The sequence below is a fragment of the Arachis ipaensis genome, chromosome B01 (assembly GCF_000816755.2).
Source record: "Arachis ipaensis cultivar K30076 chromosome B01, Araip1.1, whole genome shotgun sequence".
In the NCBI taxonomy this organism is placed as follows: domain Eukaryota; kingdom Viridiplantae; phylum Streptophyta; class Magnoliopsida; order Fabales; family Fabaceae; genus Arachis; species Arachis ipaensis.
This window is the reverse complement of record NC_029785.2, coordinates 7,422,570-7,448,734: the sequence shown is the minus strand read 5'-3', so window position 1 is coordinate 7,448,734 and position 26,165 is coordinate 7,422,570. Positions and strand designations below refer to the sequence as shown.

The following is a 26,165-nucleotide window of genomic DNA, read 5'->3' as shown; positions in this document are numbered from 1 at the left end:
TGAAGTGACCTAAAAAAAAAAAAAAGAAAAAAGAAAAAGAAGATTTGAAAAAAATGTTGTTAGGTAGAACAAGCAGCAGCATTGGCATCAACAGCAGCGACCGAAAGGACACAGAATATAACGCCTTTCTCGCACCCTTCACATACCCAGCATCTAACGATACCTACCTAACCGACTCTTCTTCTAGAACCTTCCAGAACAACAGCAACCACGACGACGATCTTCTTGAGTTCGGGTTTACCAGGCCCGATTTCCCGCCGGGTCAACTCGCTGGCACCGTCGAGTTCTACCGTCGCCACGTGTTCCTCTGCTACAAGAGTCCCGCTGCGTGGCCGCCGCGGATTGAGGCCTGGGAATTTGACCGATTGCCGCGGTTGCTCCACGCCGCCGTCGTCTCCGGTAAAGGTCGCATGAAGAAGGAGGTACACGCTTCTAATGTGACCGTTTCAGGGATTTAATTTATTTGCTTTTTTTTTAGTACATAAAATAGAAAGGGTAAAGTGAGAAACACCATTAACTGATTAAGATCTGTTTGGTTTCTTTCATGTTTAATCACGTTTTTTTTTTTCTGTTTTTAAAATCCTGTAAAATAGAAAACTGAAAAGAGTGATGACATTTCAGTTTTAATAAACAACCATTTTATTTCTAAAAGATTCTTTGACAAAATATCAAAGGAAAAAAAAATTGACTTTTAAAGATCTAATTTCGACAAAATGATTTTGATTCTATAATTTTTTTTGAACGTTAAAATATTATTTAGAAGATACATTAAAAAACTAAGAAATATTCTTTTTTTTTTTAATTTTTTTCCTGAATATTTCGCCATTCTGGTTAAAAAAAAAATGGAACAACAAAAACTTTACTTAGCTTAAAAAGTCAGCGAATTTGGATAACGCTTTCAAGTTCGAGTTATGTGTTACTACTTACTAGTCACTCGATTACTCGAACTACATAAGTCAGATTTCCAGTATCATGATACTCTTATATCAATAACTTCTATAACTAAACAACCTAAGAGGAATTAATCTCTCGTTTGCAGTATTGAAATCCAATTTATCATCTTTGATTTTTAAATTTTTATTGTAGTCCGACCCCAACCCTAATGCCTTTAACTCTTGTTTTTCACTTAGATTAATTTGGATGCCTATGGACACCTCAAAAAATTATATCTCTGTTTCTTAGATGGTTGTATACAAATTAAATTCTACTTAGTTCTTTATAAGACCACGAGTATTCTTATTGTTTGGGTTCATTTGCACTGCTCAGAAGATTAGTCTCTCGAAACTGGACTAAAGCCTCAAAGTGGTTCTGATATTGGGATTGTGCACCGAATTGGTCTTTGAGGTTCCAATTGCACTATTAACATTTTTGAGATTGATTTCTGGGCACCATAATGGCCCTCGACTAGTTGACTCCTTTTCGGTAGTAACTTAGCAAACGGAGTGATGTGTTGACACCACCAATACCATGCTGGACACAAGTGAAACAATGTCGTTTGGTTTTCGTGCCCAATAAAACAATGTCTCATATCGTTTTGTTATATTTTGTGCAACTCGTTTTGATATCCAACATAACAAAACAATGTCTCATATGCTCTCATTGGGCATCAAAACCAAATGAAATCGTTTTACTTGTGTCCAGCGTGGCATTGATGGTGCCAGCACATCACTCCATTTGTTGAGTTGCTGTCTAAAAGGGATCAATGGACTATTATGGTGCAGGGAGATCAATTTCAGGGACGTTAATAGTGCAACTGGAATCTCAAGGACTAATTTGGTGCACGGTCCTAACCTCCGGGACCACTTTAGGGCTTTAGTTCATGAAACTGCAACTCTGCATACACAAATTATTCATATACATGTGCGAATTTCTGATTGATGGTACTGACAATTATCTTTGATAATCAAGTTTGGTTCAATCTTGTTTCAATGAAATAACATTAGGATTGTTCAATCTTTACTAGACCCTCTTAACAATTTGCGAGGGACATGATGGGACCGAAACATCCAATGGTGATATGCTAATTTTTCCAGACATGGTCAGATACAGGTTGGCATGACTTCTATTTTGTAATTTTTTCAAAAATTTTTCTCATTAGCAACAGCAATTATTGGTGAAATTTCAGGCGATTAACACATTTTGATGTGGAAACATTCGTCGAAGAAGTTCTTGTCAACGATGGAGAATGGCGTCCTGGCAACCCCGAAGCCTTGTTGGCTTCATATGTGTTCGTGTGTTCACATGGATCCCGGGACCGGAGATGCGGAGCTTGTGGACCTGTCTTAGTTAGTAGGTTCAGGGAAGAGATAGAGTTACTTGGTCTTCAAGGTAAAGTGTTTGTTAGCCCATGCTCTCACATTGGGAGGCACAAGTGTGGAGGAAATGTCATTATATTCGGGTCAAGCATCAATGGAGAAGCCACTGGCCATTGGTATGGTTGAACTTTCTATCTCTTCTTTGAAGCTGGAAAAGAACATTTTAACAGTTCAATATTTTGAGCTGACAAGTATTCATTTTCAACTCAATTATGTAGGTATGGATATGTTACTCCGAAAGATGTACCTTTGTTGATTCAACAACATATAATTAAAGGAGAAATTTTGGACTCGTTATGGAGGTAGTTATCTTCTGTGCAGTTTCTTCTTTAGTATTTTATCCATGACATTGTTTCTGTTTTTTGTTTTGTGAAAGAAAAGGCTTTACACACTGTCATCACTGGTTTAACATTTGGTCTCTCATTTTGTCCTGAAATTTGTAGTATAGCATATTGAGCTTTAGTTATTATACTTATTAGGTTATGTGGTTTTTACTCCATAAAACTCTAAGTAGCATGTTCCATTTATGGTTTTACCTACTCCCTTTATTCTCTTTTACTGTCATCTGGTTCAATACATCTTGAATTCTTGATATAAAATGTATCTAGATATATTGATCCAAGGATATATCAAAAAGTGATATTAGCATATACAAGGGAACAACAGAGTGAGTATTTAAACTTCTTACAAGTTAAAAGCACAAATGGTGCTCTTCTGGGCAGTGATTTAGCTCTTAAAGTTTAAGCTGTTGGTATGTTACTGGAGATTTGCATCCGTGATGAATAACGAAACGAGCCATATTCCCTTAAGCTCTATGATGTCTATGATTTGTATTTCTTGTGGTATATTCCCTCTCTGCTGAGACCTGATTTTGGCATTCTGAAAAGTTGGTAAAATATAATGACATGTAATGAGAGTTAAAGTATGCTGATTTGATTTGCTAATTTTAATGCATCATTTTTCAATATTGCCATCAAGGGGCCAAATTGGTTTGACAGAAGAAGAACAAAAAAAGAGCCAAGAACAAAGGATTCGTCAGAACAGTGTAACAAATTTTAAAGAAAACACAGAAGAGTTCATGGATACAAACAATCATACAACAGGCACTGTTGCGTTTCAATTCCAAGAGAGCATTGCAACCTGTTGCCAAGATAATGGATATTCCTCTTGCCATCAGGACGATCATATGTCGTTAGAAAAGACGAAGATCGCTGGAGCCATTGAGACGGAGGCAAAGCTCTTAACTGATGATGATGAGTTCAGAGAGAATGTACCGTCTCGGGTAAGTAATGGCAAAGCAGCATCACGCAAATTTTGTTCCATTCCAACATGGCTTGACTACTGGGAGCAAGAAGATACTTATGCTGCTCTTTCTGTCGTATGCGCTGCCGTGTCGGTTGTTATTGCCTATCGCTGCTACAAGAACAGCTGAGCTTAGTGGAATCAATAATTTGTTGGCCACTGTATTTAGCTTAGGCTCACATGTTAAATCACATTTCATATCTGTTAATTAGCTTCCTTTTATCTGAAGCTAGTACAGTCAGCAGAGGAGGTTATGTGGATACTATGTTGTATATGATTCTTGAATTTACAATAGTCTGAAGTAGGTAGAATTTTCATTTTTTATAATGCACATATGCACAAATAGTTTGCTTGTGTGGAAATTGATTTGTTACATTTTGCAAATCCAATGAAATGCTTACAATTTTATATTTTATTAATATATGTCCTGCATCTCCTTCAGAATTTCTATTGAGTTTCAAACTAGTTTTGACGCGTTATTATGAATTCTTGAAACCCTTTGTAGTGGTTTTATCTAAGTCTCCTTCATTGAGGGTTATTTTCATCGTATCATGGTTGCTGTTATAATGTTCTTTTGTCAGGTATGAATCCTGCTTGGCCAGTTTTGTGAAATTGCAATTTGCCGTCAGCAATCAACTGGATTTGTTCCCGGAATCCGTTGGTTCAATGCCGACCAATCGTTCTTTTTTTCTTTTACCCCACAAATCAATTGTTTGTGTAAGAAAATAAAGTTTTATTTTCGCTTTCAACCAATTGATTTGATTTCTGCACAAAAAAAATGCAGGCATGGTATAAAATAGATTGGTTTTGTGAAACATAAAGAACGATTTAAAGTAGTTTATAATAAATTATATATTTCTTAACACTTGTTCATCCGTTGGCCTAATAATATGGTCCATCCCATAGTCTCCGTAACAAACAAATAAACCAAATTGGCCGCCCCTAAGTCAGCCCAACAGTGGCGAACCCAAACCAAGTTGGAAAACAAGTTAGATGTTCATCTCACTATTTCGATTATCACCTCTCATGTGACAACCAATTCAAACATGGGGGTAGAATACAGGTTTATAAAAATTAAATATACAGTGAAAGAAGTAAGAGAACTCACAATTTTTCTTATGTAATAATTTGTAATAAGTGAATAATTATTAAACTAGTTTGTTAATTCAATAATTTAGAGCATTTATTAATATTTGTGAAATTTGGAATGATTGAATTTTATATTTGTTTTGAAAAAATTTGATATTTTTGCGGATAAGATAGGGCAGGGTTTAGAACTTTAGGGTACGGGTAGGGTTAGGATAGAAAGATTCTCAACCCTCGAATTAAGTAGAGTAGAGTTTTAATAAAATTTTCAACCCGCGGATAGGATTAGGGTAGGATCCAAATCCTATCCTACCCTATCCATTGTCAGTCCTAAACACATATTGTTACGTTGGGTAACCGGAGATTAATGGGCTGGACTCGTGGGACAGGCCCAATCGTTGGAAGGAGGGAGCTTGGTGAACATATTCGCGTCTGGGGCCACCGTCCGACTTGCATGTGTGCGAGAGGATGGGGGTGGTACCTGCAAAGACACTCCGATGCCTAAGTCAGCAAGGGTCTAAGCAAGTTTTAGAGAGTATTGGGACTTAGAGATACCTGAGGGGTGTCAGTGTATTTATAGTGGTGAACCAATAATCACCATTTGAGTAGTTTCACCTTTTAAGGAGGATAACCGTCCCTTTATCTTAGGGAAGTTGGGATATGGCTCCTGGAAGTAGGTTGAGAGATTTTAGGGGCAGTTACTTATTTGAATATGTGTTATCTGCCAGCTAATCTTCTTTCCCGACTTCCTTAGAGCAAGCCGTGGTCAGTTCCGACTTCTTAAGAGAAGGTCGGTGTCGAATGAGGGCCAATCTTTGGATTGGACCTTTCATTTGGACCTGAGTCTTTAGTGTTGGGTCAGGGTATGAACAGTGCCCCTACTCGAGTACAATCTCTTTTCTTTAAGATCTGGACTTGAATATTTGGACTCGGGCTTATGACCGACGTGATGAGGAACCGACGTGTTTTTTCGAAACCGACGTGATTCAAAATTTCTCAACATTCGCGTCTAATCAAACGTCGCGTCCGTTAGGAGTTTGCGTATTTACACACGGGGAGCAATTACATTGGTAACGGCGCATCTCTTTAATGACTGCTTTGACTTTTACCATTATGCCCCTGACGTATTTATAAATACTTTCCCTCTCTTTGTTTGTTTCGTTTCTGAAAACTTTTGCACTTACACTCTCTATTCGAAAGAGACTTCTTCTGTTCGAAGGAAAACTTCTTCTTTCTTCGAGTCACTGCTGCCTCTACCATTCTTCAAGCAAAGGTTAGTTCTTTTCTCTTCTCTTTTTCTTACAAGTGCTTTTGCATGTTTTTTGAGAGAAGTGTTGACTGCAGGCTTAGTGACTCTGTTTTGTTGAGGATCTGATCTTAGGCCCCTTAGAGACCCTTGTTTTTTTTTATCCTTTTTCCTTTTTCCTTTGTAGGTTTTGCCATCATTTTTATTAGGAAAAGATGTCTTCCCTAGAGTCCCTTGCACAGTGGGTGGATGTCACTGTTCTTGGGGAGAGACCTTTAGTGGATACCGACTACATTACCGATCTCCGTACTCACCATAGAATCTGTGTTCTTGATGAGGATGAGCCAAAGTATGAATTGGTTGTCCCGGGTCCAAAAGACCGAGTCTGTTTTGGGAGGGCTTCTGATGAGGACCCTCATTTCTTCTTTATGTACGAAAGCCTTTTTACTCACCTGAGAGTTTTTCTATCTTTTTCTGATTTTGAGATTTCTGTTCTATATCACTGTCGTGTCGCTCCTACCCAACTTCACCCCAACTCTTGGGGTTTCTTGAAGATTTATCAGCTTGTCAGTCAAGCCCTGGATTTTCCAACCTTTTTGAAAATTTTCTTTTATCTCTTTCATATGACCAAGCCCTTTAGTGGGCAAAACAATAAACAACAGTGGGTGTCTTTTCGGGCTATTCAAGGTCGGAGAGTTTTCAACCTTTTCGATGAGTCCTTACATAATTTAAAAAATTTCTTCTTTAAAGTTCAAGCTGTAGAGGGTCACCACCCCTTTTTCCTGGATGAAAATTCTGCTCCTCGCTTCCCTTTATACTGGTTGGAGGCTTCTCCTGTGGAGAAGTATGGTTTGGACGATTTAGATGAGGTCGAAGAGGCTGTCGTGAGGTTCCTCCGAGAAGTTTGGGGGATGGCCCCTTATTTGGATACAAAGAAATTTCTCCAAGGGTCTCCGAATTTTGTTCGGACCCAAATAGGTAGATATGATTGTTTTTTTATTTTCTCCGACTTGTTTTAATCATTTCTGACTTTGGAATTCCGATTTTCTTGTAAATAGATTCTTTGCCTTCTTCTTTTTCAGAAATGGTGAAGAAAGCTTCTGCCTCTTCTTATCAGAAAGTCCAAGATGCCAGGAAGAGATCTCAGGCGCGGGTGGATGCGGCAAGGGCTGCTGGCACTCTTCCTCCTCCTCCTCCCCCTCCTCCTCCTCCTCCTCACAACTTGGGGACTTCCTCCCGCCTTATCATGGTATCTTCTTCCTCTACTTCCTCTCTTCCTTCTCCTCCCCCTCCGCCCCGATCTTCCCTTGAGCCCGAGAAGAAGAAGCAAAAAACTTCTGGCTCTTCTTCCGGGGTTACATTCGATGGTCCTCAATTTTTCCGGAAACATATTTTTCCCCATACATCAATTAGTATGGATGATGCTATGGTTTGGAACCATCTGAATGTTATAGTTCAGGGGAGCGTCCGGGCGGCTGAGGTGTGTACAAAACTCCTGGATATTTTGGAACAGACTCCCCTTAGCTCTTTGGGTTCTACCCAAAAGGTTGAGGAGCTCGAGGGGAGAATTTTCTTATATCAGGAAGAGGAGAAGAGGTTAAAGGAGGAGGTTACCAAGTTGAAGGAGGAGAAGGATCAGCTTCAGGAGAGGGAGAAGAAGTTGATAGGCCAGAATGCCATGGCGGAGGGCCTCAAGGAGAAGGCGGAACAGAATTACATTAGGCTCTTTGGGGAGAATCTGGATCTGAAGAAGGAGCTCTCTGGTGTCGGGACGCTTTCCAGGATTTGGAGGATTCGATCGCTGAGGGTGCAGAGGAGGCATAGAGGATCTTTAAGGAACAAGTCGGAGTTATCGCTCCCGACTTGGACCTCTCTCTGTTGGATCCTGGCAAGATCGTAGTGGATGGTGCCATTGTCTCTCCTCCCCGACCTGTGACTGACTTCGAGTTGAAGATGAAGGGACAAAAGATGGTGGAGTCTCCTCCTCAGGGAGACGTACCGAGTTCCTCTGGAGTTCCTTCTCAAAATCCTGATCAGCCTGCTCCGTCCCCTCCTGGTGCTGCTCTGACTTCTCTACCTGTGGATCCTTCTTCTGGCGATGGTGGTGACCTTCCCTCTGAACTCCCTGCAAACTGAGATTCGGATATTGGGGCCCGGCCTGTGGGCCCCTTGTTTTTTGAACAATTTATTATTTTGTTTTGTTGTGGTGGTTTGACATTTTCTGGCCTTTTATGGCCGTTAACAAAATATTTTATTTAAAAATACCCTTTTTTGGATAAGGGTTTAGGATACCTTTGTTGCGTGCATGGTTTAGGTTTTGAAGAAATCTTTTTCGATCCTTTTTGAAAACCTTTTGACTTGGCTGGCTATCCTTTGTCTAAGTTATTTTCTTAAAGACTTGGGACAGCCTCTGTCTTTGATTTTTTGACGAATTTTCTTATCTCTTTTTGTTATTCCTCGTGCTCAATTTCTCTTTTATTAAGTTTCCATAACTTAGGTTATTTTTGCGATGCATTTCATTTCTTCTCGGTTTTTTCGACTTGTAAGTCAATTAACTTCCGAGTTCTTTTATGATCTGCTTTTATAACCTCTTTACACCGACTTGTACCTCGTCGTTTTATCCTGACGACCATCTAGGTTGGTTCATAAGATTTTCACGTTTTGTCGAGTTTAAGTCGACGCGTTTCATAGAAAGAGTGAAAATAACGTAAAAAGGAATTTATATAGAGATATGGAAAAGATCTTTATTTATTTGAGAGGGTACTTTTTTGCTACTAAAGGTTTTGGCAATTTGTTCCCCCTTAGCCCCCACTTTGATGCCTCGTTAAAAACTCCCCTTCAGGAAAACCCTTTCTTTTGGAAAAAAACCATGAAGTTGGGAAAAGAGTACATCAGGGAGTGGAGTTCGCTTTTAACTATAGTACCTTTTCATATTACAAGCATGCCACGACCTAGGTAGCTCGGTGCCGTTTAAGTCGGTCACCTTGTAGTAGCTTTTTCCTAAGACCTCACTAATTTTGTATGGTCATTTTCAATTGGCAGCAAGCTTTCCATCCCTAGATTTGTTGACTTCAATGTCGTTTCTAATCAAAACTAAGTCGTCTGGGGTGAAACTTTTTTGAATGGCCTTTTTATTATATCTATTTGTCATCCTTTGTTTCAGCGCTGCTTCTCTTATCTAGGCTTGTTCTCTAACTTCAGGGAGTAGCTCAAGTTCTTCTTTGTGCCCCTGTATGTTTCCAACCTCGTCGTAGAAGCTCACCCTTGGACTTTGCTCGTTGATTTCAACTGGTATCATGGCTTCTATGCCATAGGCAAGTCGGAAGGGTGTTTTCCCTGTGGCAGACTGAGGTGTAGTCCGATAAGCCCATAGTACTTGAGGAAGCTCTTCAGTCCAAGCTCCCTTTGCATCTTGCAACCTTTTCTTCAACCCTGCCAGTATAACTTTGTTGGCCGCCTCGACTTGTCCATTTGCTTGCGGATGTTCTACTGAGGTGAACTGATGCTTGATCCTCATGCTGGCTATTAGGTTTCTGAAGGTTGAGTCGGTGAACTGAGTGCCATTATCAGTGGTAATGGAGTGAGGTACCCCATACCTTGTGATAATGTTCTTGTAGAGGAACTTCCGACTTCTCTGGGCGGTGATAGTGGCCAAAGGTTCTACCTCGATCCACTTTGTGAAGTATTCTATCCATACTATTAAGTATTTTACTTGTCCAGGCGCATGGGGGAATGGTCCTAACAAGTCCAATCCCATTTTGCGAAAGGCCATGGAGGAGTTATACTAATGAGCTCCTCGGGAGGAGCGACGTGGAAGTTTGCATGCATTTAGCATAGCTGGCATTTCTTCACAAATTCTGTGGCATCCCTTTGCAAGGTTGGCCAGTAGAACCCAGCTCGGATGACTTTCCTAGCCAGGGACCTTGGTCCGAGGTGATTTCCGCATATACCATTGTGGACTTCTTCTAGGACCTCCGTCGTCCTTGAGGTCGGAACGCACTTCAATAATGGTGTTGATATCCCCCTTTTGTAGAGGATATTTTTCACCAAAGTATAGTTTTGTGCTTCCCTCCAAATTTTCTTGGATTCTTTTTCCTCTTTGGGTAGGATGTCGAATTTTAAGTATTCGATTAAAGGATTCATCCATCCGAGGTCTAATCCAGAGACTTCGAGGACATCTTGCTTGGCCTCTGTTTTTGCTACAGAGGGTTCTTAGAGAGTTTCTTGGATCAGACTTCTATTATTCTCCCTGGCTTGGTACTTGGTAACTTGGAGAGGGCATCTGCTCTGCTATTGAGATCCCGAGTTATGTGTTTGACCTCGGTTTCTGTGAAGCGCCTAAGATACTCCAAGGTTTTGTCCAAGTATCTTTTCATATTGGGGTCTTTGGTCTGATACTCTCCATTTATCTAGGAGGTCACCACCTGAGAGTCGCTGAATATTACTACTTTTGTTGCACCGATTTCTTGTGCCAGCTTTAATCCTGCAATCAAGGCTACATATTCTGCCTGATTGTTGGAAGCTGAGAATTCAAATTTGAGTGAGACTTCTATCTGCACTCCCCCTTGTTGACCAATATTATTCCCTCAACGCTTCCTATTTTGTTTGAGGATCCATCTACATATAACTCCCATGTAGTGGATTCTTCCTCTCGGTCTCCTGCATATTATGCTTCGAAGTCGGTGAGGCATTGGGCTTTTATTGCCGTCCGAGTTTCATACTTCAAGTCAAACTCGAACAGCTCTATCACCCATTGAACCATTCTACCCGCAATATCCGTCTTCTAGAGGATTTGCTTCATAGGTTGGTTCGTTCGGACTCTTATTGTGTGAGTTTGAAAATAAGGCCGTAACCTTCGAGAGGCTACTATCAAGGCATACGAGAACTTCTCGAGTTTTTGATACCTTAATTCAGGGCCTTGTAGAACTTTGCTGGTGAAGTAGACAGGATGCTGCCCGACCTCGTCTTCCCGTATTAGGGCCGACGCTACAGCTTTGTCTGCTACGGACAAATACAGGACGAGTTCTTCCCCAACTTTAGGTCGGGTCAGAATGGGAGGTTGGCTTAAAAACCTTTTGAACTCCTGGAAAGCTTATTTGCAGTCAGGAGTCCATTCGAACTGGCATCCTTTTCTTAGTAGAGAGAAAAGTGGTAGGAATCTTAATGCTGGTCCCACCAAGAACCTGGAGAGGGCGGCAAGTCGGCCATTCAGTTGCTGAACCTCTTTTAAGCAAGTCGGGCTTTTCATTTTTAGGACTGCTTTACACTTGTCTGGATTAGCGTCAATTCCTCTTTGTGTAAGCATGAATCCTATCAATTTTCCAGCCTCTACTGCGAAGGTGCACTTTGCGGGATTCAATCTCTTCCCATGCAACCTTATGGTGTTGAAAACTTGCAGGAGGTTTGTCAAGAGGTCGGTCTCATCCTTGGTTTTCACTAGCATGTTGTCTATATAGACTTCCATAAATCCCCAAGGTGAGGTGCAACACCTTATTCATCAGCCTTTGATATGTGGCTCCAGCATTTTTCATCCCAAAAGGCATGACCACATAGCAATAGTTTGCTTTAGGCGTGATGAACGATGTTTTCTCTTGATCCTGCTTGTACATCGGGATTTGAATGTATCCCGAGTATGCATCCATGAACGAAAAGTATTGATACCCTCAACTAGAGTCTACTAGGGTATCAATGCTTGGGAGTGGATATGGGTCTTTGGGACACGCCTTGTTCAGGTCGGTGTAATCGACGCACATACTCCACTTGCCGTTTTATGTTTTGACTAGCACCACATTTGCTAGCCACGCCGGATATTTGACCTCTTTGATGAACCCAGCTTCTAGGAGGGCTTGTACTTGCTCTTCCACTACTTGAGCTTTTTCAGGTCCGAGCTTCCTTCTTCTTTGCTGAACAGGTCACGAACCGGGGTACATCGATAGCTTGTGCGATATGAGCTCGGGGTCTATCCCCGGCATGTCGGAAGCTTTCCAGGCGAAGATGTCGGAATTTTCTCGTAGGAGCCTTATGAGATTTTTCTTCAAATCTTCTTTCAGGTTGGCTCCTATGTTGGTGTTTTTTCCTTCCTCTTCTCCAACCTGTACTTCCTCAGTTTTTTCCCCTGATTGTGGTCGCAATTCTTCCTTGGCTCTGACTCCTCCGAGCTCAATTGAGTGCACCTCCTTTCCTTTTCCTTTCAGATTCAGGCTTTCATTGTAGCATTTCCTTGCCAATTTCTGGTCTCCCCTAGTGGTTGCTATTCCCTCTGGTGTTGGGAATTTCATGCAAAGGTGAGGGGTAGACACCACCGCTTCGAGTCGATTAGAGTGGTTCTACCGATTAGGGCATTGTAAGCTGAACCCACATCAACGACTATGAAGTTGATACTCAGAGTCTTGGACTTTTCTCCTTTTCCGAAAGTTGTGTGAAGGGGTACATATCCCAGTGGTTTTATTGGTGTGTCCCCTAGGCCATATAGGGTATCAGGGTAAGCTCTTAATTCCGTTTCATCCAATCCCAGCTTATCGAATGCCGGCTTGAAAAGGATGTCGGCCGAGCTTCCCTGATCTACCAAGGTTCTGTGAAGATGGGCATTGGCAAGGATCATGGTTATCACAACTGGATCATCATATCCAGGAATGATTCCTTGCCCATCTTCTTTGGTGAATGAGATAGTAGGGAGGTCAGAAGCCTGGCCCCCGACCTGGTAGACTTCCTTCAAATGCCTCTTGCGAGCTGACTTTGTGAGGCCACCTCCACCGAATCCCCCTGAGATTATATGTATATGTCTTTCTAGAGTTTGTGGGGGTGGATCTCTTCGGTCCTCGTCGTTTCGCTTCCTTTTCCCATGATGGTCCGACCTTTCCATAAGATATCTGTCAAGCCGACCTTCTCTGGCCAACTTTTCTATCACATTTTTGAGGTCGTAACAATCATTCGTTGAGTGACTGTATATCTTATGGTTCTAGCAGTAGTCGCCACGACTCCCCCCCCTTTTTTTGTTTTTGATGGGCCTAGGGGTGGTAGCCTTTCCGTATGGCAAATTTTCCTGTATACATCAACTAGGGAAGCTCTTAGAGGAGTATAGGAGTGATATCTCCTAGGCCTTTCAAGGTCGACTTCCTCTTTTTTCTTGGGCTCTATTTCTTTCTCCTTTGATGAATGAGAGTGCTCAGGTCGCCAGTTCTGTTCTCGCAGTCTGGCATTTTTCTCCATGTTGATGTACTTCTCAGCTCTTTCCTACACATCACTCAAGGAGGTCGAATGCCTTTTTGATATGGACTGGGAGAAGAGACCTTCCCTAAGTCCACTTACTAGGCCCATAATTACTGCCTCTGTGGGAAGGTCTTGAATCTCCAAGCACGCCTTGTTGAACCTTTCCATGTAGTCCCTCAAAGGTTCTCTGACCTCCTGTTTTACTCCTAGGAGGTTTGGTGCGTGCTTTACTTTGTCCTTCTGGATGGAGAATCGCATCAAGAACTTTCGCGAGAGGTCGTCGAAGCTAGTGACCGACCTTGGGGGAAGATTGTCGAACCACTTCATCGCTGCTTTCGTCAAGGTGGTCGGGAAAGCCTTGTAGCGAGTAGCATCAGAAGCGTCAGCTAGGTACATCCGACTTTTAAAGTTGCCTAGATGATGCTTCGAGTTCGTGGTTCCGTCATAGAGGTTCATATCAGGGCTTTTAAAGTTTCTTGGAACTTTTGCCCTCATTATGTCCTCGCTGCATGGGGTTGTCCTTCTTTTCCTGACTCGTGCCCTTCAGATGAAGAAGATTTCGGTCAGAGGAAAAAGATCTCAGAGGGATGAATCATCTCTGCTTTTGTGTTCACTCATCACAGAAGGTAGCTAGGGTGGCTACGTGAAGGAGGAAGCAAAAGTAGAGCAGGAGGAGCTGTCATACATCAAGAAGCATCAAGGGCTAGGAGTCCATCTTGGAGTGCAAGTCAAGATGGATGGCTCGGATTGATAAAGCTTGGTGTAAAGGGAAGACTCAGAGGTAATTGCATTTTGATTTTAGCATTTGGTTACCTCTCCTCTCTCTCTCTCTGGCCGAACCGGTTTTGCATGAAGAATAAGAAGTTTAGCTTGGTTCAGTTGGTTTCAACCGTGGAGGCTTCCCCCTCTATATAAGGGAGAATAGCCAGGGCTTGAAGCAAGGAGTGAGAGTGCAAGGCACAGGATTCTCATAGTTACCTAAGCTAACAGAAGTTCTTTTCCTTCAATGTTTTCTGTTTTGTAATTTTCTGTTTAATTTTGTCTGTCTTGAGTCTCATGGAAAAAGGCAAATAGTGAGGTTTGTAAGAAAAAGCCATAGAGTGAAAAAAGGCAGAGAGTGCAAAATTAAAAGAAAAAAGCAATATATGTCCTTAGAGGTCCTTTGTACATCTGTGTTGTGTTTTATGATTCTGTGGGAATCCCCTTGCAAGTTGGGTTAGCACTTAGCAGTTGAAAGCTTGGCAGTAACCAAGTCAAGTTCAGGATTAGGGTTTAGATTCTGAACTTGTCCCAGATAGGAAGGATAGTTCCTAGGGAGAATTGGTGTTTGTAATCAAGGATGATTATAGTGAAATTCCATCATTGTTGTGATGGAGATTGGATGTAGGCTGCATTGCACTTAGCAGCTGAACCAAGATATATCTTGGTGTAATTCTCTCTCTTCTACTCCATTTCTGTTTCTGCTGCACAGGAGATAAAAATAAAAAATATCTCGTGCCGGGTTACGAGATAAAAAGAAAAAGTCTCGTGGCTGGGTACGAGACAAAAATAAAAAAGTCTCCAGAAGTTGTTTCAAAGACCAGCAAGTGTTATTAAGTGAAAAAAGGGGCTAAGATTCAACCCCCCTTCTCTTAGCCACTGAAAACCATCACAATTAAACAAATATTAACATTAATTGATAAAGTAATTTATTAAAGATTAAATATTAAATATTAACAAAAAGAAACTCACTTTTTATTATTTGATTTTTCATAATAAATTTTTAATTCTATATACTGATTCCTTTTTATATTAGGTTATTTTCTGAATTATTTTTCTTTTATTTGGTTATATTTTAATTTTTTGCTATGAATTAAATGTGTTTATTTTTTGTATGATTGTACTTGAAGTAATTTGTAGGAAGAAAAACAGAAATTTTGAGCAAATGTAAGATTAAAATTTTGTTATATTAATTTTATTGTTGTTACTGATCTGATGCTAATTGCTCGCGTTAAGTCTCAAAATAGTCCCTAAACTTGCACTCGAGCCTCAAAATAATCTCTGAAGTTAATAATTACTCAAATTCGTCCCCAAACTTGTACTCCAGGACTCATAGTAGTCCCTAAAATATTTTCCGTTCATTGGAATCTTAAAACGACGTCGTTTTGAACAAAAAAAATTTTAAAAAAAAAAAGAAAAAAGAAAGCAACGTCGTTTTGAAAAAAAACAAAAAAAAAAGAAGCGTACACGTCATTTTATATTAGAAAAAAAAGAATTCCCTTCTTCTTCTTCTTCAACTATGTTCTTCTTCTTCTTCAACTCTGTTTTTCTTCTTCTTTTTCAAAAGGTCACAAAAATAAAAACCAACACCACAAAATATCACAAAAAAAAATCAGCATTAATCAGAAAAGTTTAATTAACTTAAATAGCATGTATCAATCAACTTAAACATCAACAAGCACAAAAAATAGCAACAATAAAAAAACCAATAATAATTACAGAATAGAAAACAACTAAAATTAACCATTGTTGTTATATTAAAATAGGATCAACAGTAGGGCTGTCAAACGGGCTAGCCCAGCCCATTTAGGCCCGGCCCGTTAAGCCCGCGAGTTAAACGGGCTAGCCGTTTAAGCCCGCTTTATTCGCGGGCCAGAATTTTCTAGCACAGACCGTTTATGGTCAGCCCGATGGGTTAAACGGGCCAGCCCGTTTATCATTTTATTTTATTTTTTGAAAAATATTTTGACAAAAAATACCACTTTTAGGTAAAAAATCATTAAAAATATATTTTTTAGTTAATGGGTCGAATTTTCGGGTCGGATCGGGAGAAATATTAGCTAAAAGTGCTACTTTTTTAAAAAAAAATGTTAAAAAAAAAATTAAACGGGCCACCCGTTTAGCCCGCGGGCTAGCCCGTTTAATCCGTCATTTTTTCGGGTTAATCGGGCTCAGCCCGTTTAGCCCGAAATTTAAACGGGCTTAATTTTAGAGGCAAAGCCCGTCCATTTAAACGGGTAAACGGGCTGGCCCGATGGGTTTAGTCCATTTTGACGGCCCTAATCAACAGCAACAATCACCCAGAACATTAAAGAATAATGATTGAATAACTAAAAAAATTAAAGAAAAAGAAATTACCATGACTGAGAGAAAGAACCGTGCCAGAGGAGAGAAGAGGAAGACCGAGCGGAGATGGAGGCTGTCGAGCAGCGGCGGCAGTGAAACGAAAGCCGGTGAAAGGCAGCGACAGCGAAGGTTGAGGAGAGCTCTTATGAGTGTGAAAGTATGGTTGGAAAAAGGGAAGGCATCAGATTAGAAAGGAGAAAGGGAAGGGAAAGAATCTTAGGTTGGGGGAGCAGAAGAGGAAGGAGAAGGAGAAGGACGTTGGGGAAGCAAAAGAAAAAGGAAAAGGGGAAGGGTTGGAGGAGGGAAAAGGGACGAGTTGGGGATGGAGAAAGGAAAGGGGAAGGGTTGGAGGAGGGAAAAGAGCATGTTGGGGATGGAGAAGGGAAAGGGAAAGGTTGGGGTGGGGGTGGGGGTTGGGTGCGCTACCTACGCGTTCTTTCTTTTTTTGGATTGGGGGTTTTATGCTACGTTTCTTTTTTTTAAATTTTTTTGTTTAAAACGACGTCGTTTTAAGATTTTGATGAACGGAAAATGTTTGAAGGACTATTATGAGTCCCGAAGTACAAGTTTGGGGACTATTATGAGTCCCGGAGTACAAGTTTGGTGACGAATTTGAGTAATTATTAATTTCAGGGGATTACTTTAAGACTCGAGTGCAAGTTCAAGGACTACTTTGAGACTTAACTCCTAATTGTTCATATTTTTGTGCCAGCTCAATAGAGTTTCAACTGCTTGAGGCAAAAGCAAGAGCAATATTATCATCATCTTGTGTAATATGGTGTTAATCTTATACTTGAATATAATGGATTCATATGGGTTGGAGAACATATTGAAGACATAGATGATTTTATGTATAATCGGATCGGATGATTATTTTTCTAAAAATTGAACCAAATTGTAAACCGAACAACACTGTAAATAACAATATTATATTTAAGAAACTATAACCTCTGGTACAAATCAAGATTGTTAGAATATAATTAGGATCAATTAGTATTATTTAGTATATCTGGATATTTATTATAAGAGATTACGTCTTTATTATTACAATTCTCTTAGCTAGTACCTATAAATACACTTTTATATTGTATCATTCCAGACAACTTGAATACACTCAATAATACACAAATCCTTTCTCCCGTTAAGTCTCTTGTTTCTAACATGGTATCAGAGCCATTGTATCGTATTTTTTACATTTTTTTCTATGCCATTCTTCTTCCCTTTTGTCACTCTTTTGATATTTTTCATCTCACCGCTATTTTCTCTGTCTTGTGTTTTTTTCGAGTCGAATGATTAAACACCATTGTCATCCGCTGCTTACCCATTCTCATGAAGAAATATTATAGTTTTCGCTTTCTTTTGCTAGTTCCGTCTGCGTTCTCTCGTGGCAATTTCGTTTGTGTTCTCTCGTGGCAGTTAGTTTCGTGTGCGCTTCCTTTATGCGCTTCCTTCAAACAAGCCGCAGTTTTGCCACTTACTTCAGACAATCGGCAGTTTAATCTGCGCTTCCTTACGCCAGTTTTTATGCAGTTTTTTTCTCTTTATTTCGTTGTTTTAAATAAGTTTCAAACTCAAGTTGTCATTTGAGTTTGAGGGGATGTTAGAGTATAATTAGGATCAATTAGTATTATTTAGTATATCTGGTTAGTTATTTATGATAAGAGATTACGTCTTTATTATTACGATTCTCTTAGTACCTATAAATACCCTTTTATATTGTATCATTCTAGACAACTTGAATAGACAATTTGAATACACTCAATAATACACAAATTTTTTTTAGTTTAGTCTCTTGTTTTTAATAAAGATGTTGAGAATGTTAACGCTATGAGACTGCATTGAGAAGTGAGATTAGGTTAAAACATAATTAATTTGATAAAATTGAATAAAAAAATTTATGAATTATTTATTAATTAAAAAATTGACTAATTAATAATAAAGATATAATTCAAACTCAAAATTAATTTAGAATAATTTTCATATCTCAAGTTTTAATGACAAAAAAATTTATTTTATTCAATATTTTAATAAATACATTTGTCTATGAATCATGATATGTTATATTATTGTTATCCCCATAAATGATGTGATCCAATTTTTTAAAATTTTACTAAAAGTTCATGTTATATTTTGTTTTTATATATATATATATTAAATAGAGAATTAAACATGGTCTAATCAAGCTCAAAGTATGTAAAAAGAAAATAATTCACACGAAAAACTGAATAATTTTTTTAATGCAAATAATTAAAAAAAAAATAAAAACTCTCTCACTAATATATTTATTAACACCACCACCCTCTTCATTTCTCCAGAGAAAAAAAAAACTTTCATTTCATTAAGGACACTGGATAGCAAGACCCGGTAAAGAGGAGTCTCTTAGCATATCTTAATGTCTTATAAGTTTGTTGAAATGAAAATTCATAACTTTTGTTCAATCATATATTTTGTAAACTGTTGTTTGCAAAAATCCATATATAGGTGGTTTTCAACGGGATACAGTCTCTGCTTGTTTGCATGAGTGGGTGGTTAAGAATTGAGGCCACAACATATTATGAGCATACCAATGGTGTGCTGGTGGCATTGCATTGCATGCCATATGTGGTTCCTTGGCGAAGTTGCTATCAGATTTTGGGTGATAATTTTTGAAAAAAAAATTATTATTTGTGTATATTTATATATTAATTTATATATTTTTTAACTAAATAATTAATCACTTGATAATCAAATATATTATATTAGGATAATCAAACTTATAATAAATGACTAATCAAACTTATTTATATAGTATTATGCTTTGATTTTGATCTAACTTCGACAATCTCAATTCGAAAAATAAATACAACTTCTTTTAGGAGAATTCGATTTAAGACTTATTTACTAAGAGTCAAATTTAACTTTGTTGACAGTAAAAAATAAATAAAATTATATAATTGAGTAGAACTTTTTATAAACAAGATTCCAATAAGGTTTGAACACAAAAATGAATCAATACATAAATGAACTTGAAATTAAAGTGAATAAATAATCTGGATATTTAAAAATAATTAAGAACAATGAAGAACAAAAAACTTTTAGAAAATTAAGGATTAACAAATAAAATTGGGAAGAATCCCACTAGGGAGCCAATGGAGTAAATATACAATGTATACAATAGATTGATTTTTTGGCCTAATATTAATAAAAAAAATTAAAATTATCCACATTTACCCATTCCAAAAGTGATGTTCATTTTTGAGATAACCACCACCACATATTCAGTAATCCTAATTTTCTCTCAATCACCCTTTCTTCCGTTACTGTGACGTTTCAAACCAAACCCTTCACATACAATGTTGAACATCCCACCGTCTCCCCCAATGGAACTCTAATCAGCGCTGAGCATCCTTCACTGCTAGCTTCCGTCGCGTGTCTCTCGCCCACCAGACTCCAGCAGCTCGTCCTCAGTCACAGGTGTACAGGACGACGGCGGTTCAACCGAAGCTGCGCCATCCAAGTTAAAATTCTTGTATAAGATCACACACAATAAGCCATGACAATTTTATAAAAACATCTGTGTATAAGAAGTAACCATCCGCTATTGTACACGTTCGAACATTTAGGGTAAATTACTACTAATTTATCAAACACAATACACCCATACTATCCAGAATAACTATCCGGGTACCAGGGATAATAAACATCTGATATCCTACTGAATCGAACATCCAATTTAAAATACTTGAAATTGATCACACGACGACCGGAACACACAACGGGTAGGTGGTGCTGGACGAGGGCCTGTGCAGACGACGACGCCGGTGGGAGGAGAGTCCGACGGCGTGCGATGACAGGTGGGAATGTAGTTTCCGATGAGAAACGGAGATGATGGAGATGATACCGTATTGAGCAAGTGACGTCTTTGTTGTGATCCTATAAATGACCCTAATCCTATTTTGTTTCAAAATTTAAATTAGAATAATTTTAAATTAATTAATTGTCCATAATTTAATTTTAATTTGAAATTAACGCCATTGTATGCATTGTACGGCACATGTATTGGCTCTCTATACTTCTTCTTATATAAATCACTACACGTATTAAATTTGTACTTAATTGAATCTAACTAAGTGGAAGTGGAAAAGAGCACATGAGAGAGAGCGAGAGAGAGCAAGGTGGGTGGGAAAACATAGGGTGGATAGAGCTAGGCAACCATTTCACATAAAAGATCCGCGGCAAATGATGTGTTGAAAAAATAATTGTTTCATCTATTTAAGTGGACAGGCCGGATAAACGACATATACCTGTCACGCAAGGAGAGGTATGGAAAAGTCCATTTATTTGGTTTTGTTAGGTACACGACAAAAGGAGGGGTTTTGAAAGCAATAAAAGAGATGAACCGGATGTGATTGTGGGAAAAAGAGATCTTTGTGGGAGAGGTTAAGTACAAAAGACACAGTGACATAAGGGCAAAGAAGGATACCGAGGGTAAAGATAGCAACAATCCATTGGAAAAGGAGTATATTGACGGTGGAAAAAGTCACGTAACCGAGGTGAAAATCTGGTAGAGGACAGAATCGGTAACAGAAGGGGGAGTTGTTGTTACACAAGGATACAACAAAACTGGTGAAGTAAGGGGGGAACCTTCGAAGGTGGGTTGGGACATGGCGGCGAAAATGTTGACACAGGTGCCACAAAGGGACGATCATGAAAAGGGTAGAAGCGTCATTATTATTCATGAGTTGGATGAATGGCAGCAGGGAAATTCAAACCAGGAAACGGCAAATCCTATGATTAGGAAGGAAGTTATGGGGAGCGCGAATTCCACAGGATCTTCTTCAGGCAGTGATGGCACCACGTCTGAGAAGACGGTATCTTGGGATTATGGGAGAGAAAGATCTGGTGGGGCTACTTTAGTGAAAGGGAGCTCTATTTTGGGCTCTTTAAATTATAAGAAGCCCAATAGTAGTGCTAAACATGACGAAGAGGAGAGGTATGGTATGGGCCAAAACCAGATAGACCCAATTGGTATAGAAGGGCTTGGATTACTGGCGGGTCAGATAATCACTCAGGAACAATTTAGCGGTGCCCTACACGGATAAGAGAGGTCAGCAGGTTCCTCCTGGGGAGGGCCATGGCGTCGTTTGCGTCATAGGGATTTTGAGGTGGCGTGCGACGGAGAATACATTGTCATGCGTTTTTCTAAGTCTACTCTAGCGGAGATCATAGGCGCCGGTGCAAGGGGCTGCGCGAGCTTGGGAGAGCGGAAGGGGGAAGGTTCTGGCCTTCGCGCAAGGGTTGTAGAGGCTTCGAGGCCCAATAATAACGAGGAGATTGGTGGGAGAATGGGAGGACAGGAAGTGGGGAGGCCGGTTGCTGGTGGTGGCGGCTATGAAGATCGTCGGGCTGAGGGCGAGGAAGTTGAGAGTATTAGAGCGCAAGGAATGTGTCGCGCCTCTACTAAGTTGAACGGCACAAGGAAGGAGTTGATCCAAGGTGCTGGGTATAAGGTGAATACGGTGGCGGTGAACTGCTTAGCCAACGAAGCAACTGGTGTTGGGATGAGGGCAATTTTTGTTGAGGAACTGACAAAGAGGACATTTGAGGCTGGTGCAGAAGATGACGCTCTGCAAGGGAGGCAATAAAAACAGCACCTAGGAATGTGAGTGGCATGAGGACCTCTGAAATAAGCCTGGTGAGGAATGATGAAGAGGAGGGATCAAATTCAGGGGGTGAAAATAATTTGATAGAGGAAAATTGTGTCCAAGAGGAAGAGGCTGTAAGGGATCTGGAGGAGTCTGGATGTTCGGAGAATGACGTTGACAGTGAGCCGTACCAGGTAGAGGAAGGAGGAAGCTGGGATGCAGACTTAAATGAAAACAGAGTAGCTTGGAATTTGGCAGCAGAATCAGGAATTGTTCCTTATGATGAAGAAGAAGATATTATGGCTGCTCTTCAAGCTCAGAATGAAGTGATTGCGCAGAAGAAAAAGCTAGCAAAACAAAAGGCGAAAGTAAGAAGGAGTCGTCCAAGAAATCAAAGTAAGGTGTGTAAAACAGTGCTTAAATGATCTTTAGTTTTTGGAATGTGAGGGATTTAGGGGGTATCGAAAAAATAGGTATGGTGAAAAACTTTAAGAAAAAGAATAGTTTGAACATGTTAGGTTTAATAGAGACAAAAAAGGAGGTAGTTACGAAGTTTGACGTAATACAAATTTGGAAAAATGATGCGGTGAGCTGGGAGTTTGTGAGATCTGACGATGCTGTTGGAGGTTTATTGTTAATGTCGGACATACTAATGTTTAAGTTGAGTAATTCTTATAAAGGGGAGAGATGGTTGTATGTGGAAGGGGTGTTGATGAACAATAACTTTAATTGTGCATTCTGCTTGGTGTATGATGCGCATACCAGAGAGGACAAGCTGGCAGTGTAGGAAGAGTTGAGTTTTATCTCTGGATTATGTCAAATCCCTATTTGCTACATGGGTGACTTTAATGAGATTGTGCAAGTGGAAGAAAGAAAATGAGCTAGTACGTTAACAGCATCAGCAGAAGAATTTAAAACCTGGATACAAAAGATGGAGTTGGTGGATTTAGAGTTGAAGGATCGGAAGTTTACTTGGTTTAGGGGTCAATCGTGCAGTCACATTGATCAGGTGTTGGTTAGCGTAGAATGGGTTGAAGTCTTGAAGAGTTTCTTGAGACGAGGCTGAAGAGTGGGCAACGAGGTTTATCTGATCATTATTCGTTGATTATGGAGGATAGTAGATTGTGAGAGGATCCGAGGCCGTTCCAGAGTTTAGACTCTTGGTTCACACATGAGGGTTTTCTCATAATGGTGAAAGAGGAGTGGAGGGGGGTAGGAGAGGGTCAGTTACTGAAAAGCTTAAGGCTTTGATAGTTCCCTTGAGTAAATGGCATAAGGAGAAGTTTGGTGATATTGATTTGAGGATTAACAAGTTAGAGGATGAGATCAGGAAGGTAGATGATATGGCTAGTGAGGGAGTTTATGATGGAGCACTGGAAGCAAGGAGGAGGGCCCTAGTTAGCTTTTGTAAGAAATGGTATGTTAGGAAAGAAATTCATTGGAAGCAGATGTCAAGGTCTCGTCATGCAAAGCATATGGATAAAAACACTAGATATTTTCATAACTTAGCCTCTGCAAGAAGACGGAGCAATTGGATTGATGCCTTAGTGATAAATAGAAGATTAGTGAGGAATCATGCCAGGATCAAACTCGCGATAAAAGGTTTTTACAGGAACTTGTATCATCAGGAAGCGTCACCTTTGATAGGTTTCCGTGATGGACTAGTTAATCAGATACAGGTTGAGGAGTCTGAAGAAATAGAGAGGATCCCTTCAGTAGAAGAAATCAAAGATGCAGTTTGGGATTGCGAGTCGTCTAAGACTCCGGGTTGTGACGGCTACAACATGAACTTCATAAAGAAGTATTGGGGAGAAATTGTGGCTGAATTCACAAAAGCTATTATGGATTTCTTTCGGTTGACGGAGCTACTAAGAGATTCTAATGTTACGTGGGTGGCCCTGGCTCTGAAGTTTGTTGGAGCTAGGGAGATCAAAGATCTTTGGCCAACTAGCATGGTAGGATGTGTTTACAAGGTCATATCGAAGGTGTTAGTTCGGAGAATACGGAAGGTAATTCTAGGATTAGTAGCGAAAACTCAGAGCGCTTTTGTGCAGGGGAGGAAGATACATAACGGGACTTTGATTGCGTGTGAACTGTGCAGTGGCTGAAGACGAGCAAGAAGAGTTCGGCGATTATTAAGCTAGATTTTCAAAAAGCTTATGATAGAGTCAAGTGGACCTTTGTGGATGTTGTTCTTCAGAAGATGGGTTTTGGGCAACGATGGAGAGGATGGATCAAGGAATGTGTTTGCACAGCGTCGATGTCGGTTCTGATAAATGGTTTGCCTACTAAACCGTTTAAGATGAAATGGGGCTTAAGACAAGGTGATCCTCTTTCTCTGTTTCTTTTTGTTCTAGTTGTTTATGTCCTTCATAGGATGATAGGAGAAGCAGTAAGACATGGAAGGATTGCTCTTCTGTTGGTAGGTAAGAATAGTATTTAGTTATCACACTTGTAATTTGCAGACGACACCATACTCTTCTGCCCACAGGAAGAGGAAACTGTCAGAAACTACAAGCGGCTTTTACGGTGTTTTGAGCTGATGTCGGGTTTGAGTATTAATTTCGATAAATCTAGCCTGATTTCGGTTAATTGCGAGCAAGGGTGGTCTTAGAGGATATGTGTAGAGTGTTGGGGTGTAAAGAAGTTTCGTTGCCAGTCAAATATCTTGGTATTCCTTTGGGGGCGAATCCGAGATTAGTTAAGACGTGGAAACCAGTTATTGACAAAGTGGAAGATAAACTCAATTTGTAGAAAGTAAAACGCTTAATAAAGCTGGTAAGCTTATCCTTATCAAATCTGTGTTGAATAGTCTGCCAGTGTACTACCTTAGCTTGTATAAGATGCCCAGAGCAGTAGCAGAGAAGTTGATCTCTCTGCAGAGGAGGTTCCTCTGGAGTAGAGAGGATGGCAAGTAGGGGATAGCTTTGGTGAGGTGGGAAATGGTGCAAGCTCCAAAACGACTAGGGGGATTGGGGTTGGGTGATGCAGTAATTCGGAATACAGCATTGTTATTTAAGTGGTGGTGGCGTTTCTCGAAGGAAGATTGCTCATTATGGAAGAAGATTGTGTGCTCGTGCAATGACTTGAATCCAAATATCATTCTCTCTTGTTAGCCTATACCTAAAGGAGGCGGTCCATAGAGGGATATCTGTCAATTGCAGATAAAAGATCAGCGGGTGAGAGATAAGATGGTTAGAGGGTTGGCTTTGGAAGTAGGAGATGGAAGAACAATTCGATTTTGGGAGGATAGTTGGTTGCCCTGTGGTATGCTGAAGGACAATTTTCCACGCCTTTTTTTGCTTTCAAACTAGAGCGAATCTGTAATAAGAGATTGTGGGTTTTGGGATGAGATAGAATGGATATGGAATTTTCAATGGAGAAGGATTTTATTCCAATGGGAGCTAGATTTAGTGAACTAACTCCATGAGGTGCTACAATCTGTCAAATTAGCATCAAAGAGAGAGGATATGATAGTGTGGAAATTTGATAGGTCAGGCGTTTATTCGACTAACTTATTTGTGCAGGTCTTGCAGGCTGAAACTGTTCCAAAGGACATTACAGGCTATAGCTATACTAGTTCTATTTGGAGGAGGTTGGTACCACCAAGAGTTGAGTTGTTCACCTGGTTTGTGTTAGTTGGCAGGGTCAATACTAAGGAGAGATTGAGCGAATTGAACATAATTGATCAGAATGATAATCTTTGTGTTTTATGTAAAAAATCTACTGAGAATGATTACCAATTGTTCCTTGGTTGTGAGTTTACTTGGCAGGTGTGGTGTGCTTGGTTGGTTGCCTATAACAAACCATGGTCTTTTCCAGGGTCAATTAAGCAGCACTTTGAGAGTTGGACAGGGACTCCTGTTAGGAAGGAGGACCGGCATAGGTGGTTGATTGGCTTCTGTGCTATTATTTGGAATACTTTGATGGAAATGAATGATAGAATTTTCAGGAATCAAGAAGCAGGTGTTGCGGAAGTTATTGACAAATCGGTTAGGAGCTACAAAGAGTGAACTGAGTTTGATCATCTTAGTTGTTGATGGCAATGCGGGAGATGACTATAGGGGGTTTTTATGTCACTAGGTTCTGTTTGTTGTTTAGTTGCTCCACCTTGTTGTGTTGAGCCTTTTGCTTTAAAAAAAAAAGTTTCAGCAATTTAGTAGTATAAATTGGCAAAACGAACTAAATTCACCATGTCGAAATAAAACCCATCAAAAGAACGGGTCGGGTTAAAATTTAAAATTAAAAAAAAAAACTAAATTTATATGATCAAATTCG

The 26,165-nt window shown here is 39.9% G+C and overlaps 1 protein-coding gene across 1 annotated transcript; it reads left to right on the top strand.

Moving 5' to 3' along the window:
• LOC107615706 lies at positions 7-3,947 on the top strand. The gene is made up of 5 exons (XM_016317769.2): positions 7-422; positions 1,964-2,049; positions 2,126-2,431; positions 2,534-2,617; positions 3,294-3,947. Exons 1-5 carry the CDS (start codon positions 54-56, stop codon positions 3,745-3,747), a joined length of 1,299 nt encoding a protein of 432 aa, XP_016173255.1. The 5' UTR covers positions 7-53; the 3' UTR covers positions 3,748-3,947.